The 6,312-nt window shown below is 43.4% G+C and overlaps 1 protein-coding gene across 1 annotated transcript; it reads left to right on the top strand.

Annotated features, from left to right (window-relative positions):
• The first annotated feature begins 1,029 nt into the window (after nt 1-1,029).
• Nucleotides 1,030-2,211, top strand: LOC110288203 (transmembrane epididymal protein 1A-like). The gene has a single exon (XM_021154616.1). It carries the CDS (start codon nt 1,147-1,149, stop codon nt 1,957-1,959), a length of 813 nt encoding a protein of 270 aa, XP_021010275.1. The 5' UTR covers nt 1,030-1,146; the 3' UTR covers nt 1,960-2,211.
• Nucleotides 2,212-6,312: the final 4,101 nt, after the last annotated feature.

The raw sequence follows: 6,312 nt of genomic DNA on the forward strand, positions 1-6,312 counted from the left end.
AAGCTACGTAACTTTGTTCTTAAATTTAAAACTATTGGTCAAATAAAGATACAGACAGCCTAGCGTATAGCTGGGTAGAAGAGAGGTCAGTAGGAATTTGGTTCCTGGGCTTGGTGGTCTGAGGCAGGACCACATGAAAGGAAGAGGGAGAAGTTGGAGAGAGAGGATACCATGGGGTAAGGGGTCATGAGAATGGACCCCCAGGGCTGGCCAGTCAGAGTAAGGGCAGCCCAGGCAGAACCTGGCATGTCATATCTCAGGGTTATTGGCAGGGAATTAGACAAAAGAGTCATAGAGGGTTGATATCTGCCCAGCTCTAGTGCTCATTAAGACTTATTATGAATATAATAAATATAATAAAGATTTTGTGTCTTTTATCTGGGAACTGAATGGTCATAGGTGAGGTAGAAATGTCTGATTGAGATTAAATATTTACTACAACAGATACCCTGGAGCTGAAGTTCAGGGAGTAGTAAAATGCCCCAGGTAGGTGCTAGGGACCGAACTGAGATCCTCTGTAAGAGCTGAAAAATCTCTTAACACTGAGCCAATTCTATATTTCCCCTGTTGAGGGATTTAAATGAGAGAAACATTTAATGTTTAATATATAACAAGATTTAATTTTATTCAAATTTTAATTAGGTTTAAACATTAATAATTAATATTTAAATGAGAGAAATATGTCATGCCTGGCACCTAGTCAGTAGTAATCAGCCCACAGTTCCTCTGCCAAAGCATTTTGTTTCTCCTCCCCCTTCCATGCCCATGATGGGCTGGGCATAAGGCTTACTGAAAGGAAGGGCAAGCCTGTAATCTCTGCCACGTGGTAGAAAAGCTGAAATCTCAGTACCAATAAGCCTCAGACAGGAACACTCTGTGATGACTAAAAACCTCATTACTTAGAGGTCCCACCCTGGGAGTGTCGCAGATCTTCTTTCTTACAAGTGGGTGGCAGCACCAGGTTGCTCCTGCAGGCTCTAAGAATCTCTTGTGAGGCTTCTGAGGAGAGTTGGCAAAGGTGTATCTATCTCATCACTGGCTCTGCTCTTCTCCGACTCAGCACACAGAAGAGCCAGGGGAACCTTTGAAGGACACCTGCTGCCAGGACTTGGCCTCCTCTTGTACTCAATCTATTATTCGTCTCTAATGTCATTGGCCCTACTCCGGAAACAGACGGTGCTCAAGCACCCCTTGCTCCCAAGGAAGCTGCTGGGTCGCGGGCTGGTTTCGCAGTTATCCTATGAAGCAGTGGTAAAGGTGGTTATCCCTGCTTTTGCAACTATTTGTGAATACTACTACCCCCTAGGGGTCAACCGTCTGATGATGATAGACTGGAAGGACCCTCAGCGGCTGTTTGTTTTCAAGGACAATTGGGAGCATGTAACCATGTTTGGGTTCTTTATTCTCAGTGGCATAGTAGATATTGTGAGTCAGGCACAACGGGCACCTTGGAGTGTGAAGCTGGAGCGCGCAGCTGAAGCCCTGACTTTCTATGTAGTGGCACTGCTGATGATATCCCATATTGAAAACAGAAGCATCTTGGAAATCCGAGTGCATCTTCTGTTTGTGTTGCCTGCCTTCTTGCTTGCTCTGATTCTCACTGTGGAGATCTGGGTCCCTGACAATGCCCCACTCTGGGTCCTCAAGAGCTGGATGGGACTGGTGTTAAGCACCTGGATGTTGCAGATCTGTGAGATGTATATACCTTTCACTGGACAGCCCTGGAGGGCAGACAACCCTACGGACCTGGCATTCCTAACCATTTTCTTCTGCTGGCACCTGTTCTTAGGGCTTACCTTGTTGATTACCATCTATGGCCTCTGCAGTCTCTGGCACCGTCACTATTCTTCCCGGACAAAGACTCTTGGGGCTAGGTACCAGAGGTGTCTTATGGAATCCAGTGGTGAAGAACTAGAAAAGCTCAATGCAGAAGCTATGGCACAGGATGGAGGTGTGTAGGAACAGGAGCCATCTCGAGTGTGCATGCACATCTTGGAGTCCACAGCACAATTCTCCATCCCAGGATCTAGCTTCCTTATCTCAAATAAACCTTGTAGCTCTGAGGATAACTCTTTAGTTATCACTTCGTTCCATCCAGGTCAGTCTCCCATCTGGTTCCTTATCTGTACGGTTTCTGGTCATCCATATGGAAAGAACAAAATTGTGCTTTCCTGTAATTGGTTTTGGTAAATTTTCTTATTAATAAAGTTTAAAGAAAGAAAGAAAGAAACGTAAACTGAGTCAGTGTACTTCTGACTACTGCGAAAGTAGGGAGGAGAAAAAGGAGGTGGTTTACCAAGGGTTCCGTTCAGGAGAGCAAAGAGTCCTGGGTGGAGTTCTCAAAGGTGGGTGTAATAAGGTGATTAAGAGGTAATTTTAGGGCTCGTGAGATACTCATTCTGTAGAGGCCCTGGCTACAAGCCTGAGGACACAAGGACACAAGTAGTGTGTGCCTCGGGTGCCTGGGAACCTGGGTTCACTAGCCCTAAAAATAAAAAAAAGCAGGCAAATAATTCGCACCGCTTTGTTTTTCGCTGTGATTCAAAACAACTTGTTCCAGCTCCTTCAGATAATCTATTGTGTGCCTTGTATCCTGTATGAATGCTTCTGGGGAGAAACAGAAGAAAAGCTTGGCCCTTACATGAGGAAAGTGGAGTCTGGGAAGAATGCCATGAAGTGGGGATGGATATTGATAATATTTATGGATGTCTTCAAATGAGATGCAGACACCAAACATCTGGATGTTTACAGATGTGGCAGGATGGGAGGGGGTAATTGTCAGACATGTGGAGAAAGGACAGCTGGGAGAAGCAGACCCATGAAGCCACTGCATTTATCTTCCCTATACAGCCAGGAATTCGCTCCTCTGAGCAGAGAAAGCTTCTTGAAGCACAGAGATTTGCAGGCAGCAGACAAAGCAGTCATTTTAAAATGCCATAGGCATCTGAAAAGAAGCACTGATATCCAGAGCATGGACCAGGGTCTCTGGAGACCATCAAAGAGGGGAGCCAGGGCTCTAGCAGTCCACAATGGCCATGTGTGAATCTTACAGAGGTGCCCATCCTCCTGAAACAGCATCCAGGCCTCTGGCTCCCACATCTCAAGCCTTCTCTTCCCAGCAGGGCAGGAACCAATCCAAGCAGAAGCTGTTTCCTACTAAAAAATCCCAGAGCCAGAACCTGCTTCTCCCTATGACTAAGAAACTTAAGCTTTGAGTCTCCTTGTGTTATACTGTGTTCCTGACCCTAGAGACAGTGTTCATATTATCATTGATAGTTTATATATCACACAATATCCACAAAAGTGAAGATTTAAATCCTTTTCTCTAGAAACTGTTCTCCAAGTTGCATTAGCTTTGCAGTGGAAAGAACCTGGCCTTGCCTCACCCCACAGGCTGAGCACAGCCATGATGTCAGGATGAATCAGACAGATCTCTCTCTCTTGGGTTGACAGCATTGGCTCTGTAAGAGGTCAGTGTTAAACCTGTCCTTATTGCACCTGAGAGCAAAAGCATGGGATGTGAACTGTGTCTCACAGATGGGCTTGGAACCAGGGGCAGGTGGAGGCTGCATGTTTGAGTTCCTAAGTTTTGTACAAATAGATCTCTAGGTGGTGGTGACTGCTGTAGCTGGTCTTTCCTAGGACCTTCAGTGGCTGCATGAGACCCGTGCTCATTGTGAAGGCCAATCTTCTCATTCAAATCCTGGGTTTTTGTTTATGCTTTCATTGTTTTGTGTTTTGTTTTTGAGACTGGGTTTCTCTGTGTACTCATGGCTGTCCTGAACTCATTCTGTCTGGCCTCAAACTCAGACCCAAAGTTTCTAATCCAGCCAAACCCAGCTGTCATAAAATTGCTGTCATACCCATCATATCAGAAAGTGGGCATGTAGGCACGATTCCTATCAGCTTGTCATTTTTGGAAAATTTCCAAAATAAAAATTGTAATTTAAAATGACAGTGGTGGCACCTGCCTTTAATCCCAGCATTTGAGAGGCAGAGGCAGGCAGATTTTTGATTTTGAGGTCAGCCTGGTCTACAAAGTGAGTTCAAGGACATCTAGGGCTACACAGAGAAACCCTGTCTTGAAAAACCAAAAAAATAAAACATAAAAGATAGTAATTTAATTTTAGAGAAATTTCATCATTAAGACTCTGATTACTGTATAATATAATCTCAGTTGAACTTTGTTCCCAAGCTTTATCTAATGGGGGAAGGACTTACAGATAGATGACAGTTACCTTTGAAAATTAGAATATGTTTAATTAAATTAATTATAATTATTTAATAATGGATAAAAGTAAATAATTTTCAATTTAATTATTAAATTAATAATTAACTCAGTATTAAATTAAATGTTCAGTTTAATTATTAGATTAATCAATACATTTAAATAACAATATTATTACTATACATTTTACATTTTAGATATCTTAGAAAGTGTTGAAAAATATTTTAAAACTTATTCATTACCATAATCCCAGACCAACTAATGCCAAGAGTTTAGATGGGTGGATGATACAGCTTTCTTGGTGACAACTCAGATCATGCTTGGTGACTAAGACAAGATAAGTCAATAGGCTTAGAGCAATCCTAAAGATGAGGAAGGCAAGAATGGAAATCTAGTGTTGTGGGAAGGAACTGAAAAAGGGTGACCGGAAGACCAGGGTAGGGGGAATTCCTGAGTCACAGAGGTCCCTTTTTGACATCAAAGAGGATGAGAAGGGAGGCACTATGTAGTATGACCTTCAGAGGAGGACATGATCAGGATTCTGCAAGGAGAATAACAATGAAAGACAGGTGTTCTGATTCACACTTGTAATTCCAGCAGCTGACAGGGTCAACCTTTGTGATCACTCTTGGCTCCCTGAGCTCCTGATTCAAAAATAGCAAATAAAAGGAGCCAGGGAAATGATGGTTCCTTGAGCTTGCCAGCAGGAGACTAAAGTTTGAACCCTCAGCACATGTGTAAAAAGGTAGACACAGCTGTGTAGCCTGTAACCCCAGCATTCAGGGTCAGAAACCAGGCAGCCTAGCACAAATGCTGGGCTTCTGGTTTAGTGAGAGACCTGTTTCAGAACAAGGAGGTGGAGATCGATAGAGGAAGATACCCAGTGTTCTGCTCTGGCCTCTGCATGGGCACACATTGTCACACACACACACACACACACACACACTCACGCACACATACACACATGCATGCACAGACATACAAACTGACACCAGTTAAATTTAACAAAGAATACCAAACAAAAAAGATCCTAGACCCTTTGGTCTAAGAATGTCACCCTTCCATTATAGGTTATATCTGTAGTCAGAGAATAGGAAATGGCATACAGAAATAACCTGGGTTCAGTCAGTAACATTCTGTGCTTACCATGAAAGCATGAGAGTCTAGTTAGAGACCCAGCATCCACAAAGAAACAGGGATGGCAGCACATATCTGTAAGCTCAGAACTGTAGAGGCTGAGACAAGTGGCTCCCAGGAGTTAACTGTCCAGGGGGTCTAGTGAATTAGCATGTTCCAGAGTAAGTGAGAGACCCCATCTCACAAGCTAAGGTGGAGAAGAAGGAGAAAACACAAAGTTAGCCTCTGGCCTTCATATGCATATGTATATGCATGCAAATAGACCCATTTGTGCACAGCCACACAAACATGTATATACACTACCCTCCCAAGAAGGCACTAACCTCACTGGCTGAAGTTGTTCCTTACTTCATAAGGACAATTTTGTTCCATTTACTAATTGATTTGTTTGTGCACACTCATTTACATGCACACACTCATCCTCAAGTGGTTGTCATGTACATATAAAGGACAGAAGACGACATTGAGGGGTTGTTTGCTGGGAATCAATTCTCTCTGTATACCATGTTGGTCCCAGGATTGAACTCAGGCCATTAGGTTTGATGACAGGCATTTTCCCCCACTAAGTCATGTCATAGGCTGTTGAGAGCAACACTGTTTGAATGTTAGCTGCCTTGTCAACCACAAGTGATTACTTACAAAGTCTTGGCTTCTGTGGGAAAGTACTAGCCCAGCTGAGTACAAATAGACATAGATCCTGAAGTCAGCGGAGAACAAATAGCTATACATCAGTGGATAGGTGCCTAATAACCCTTTCTGTTCTGATCTTCCTGCTGAACTGTTTACCCAGTCAATATCCTGTTCCTGGGAACAGGTGCATTACCCAGAGACCTAGAGAACCCCCTCCATGCCCTTCCTGTTCCTATGAGTATATAACCTGTGTGGGAAAAATAAAACTTTGTCGGCTTGAACAGAACCTCTTGTCTTGCTGTCTGCTCTTTGTGTTT

The sequence above is a fragment of the Mus caroli genome, unplaced genomic scaffold (assembly GCF_900094665.2).
Source record: "Mus caroli unplaced genomic scaffold, CAROLI_EIJ_v1.1 scaffold_12026_1, whole genome shotgun sequence".
NCBI classification, from domain to species: Eukaryota; Metazoa; Chordata; class Mammalia; order Rodentia; family Muridae; genus Mus; species Mus caroli.

Coding starts and splice junctions, on each gene's coding strand:
- LOC110288203 (XM_021154616.1), top strand. CDS start 1,147: ATGTCATTGGCCCTACTCCGGAAACAGACGGTGCTCAAGCACCCCTTG.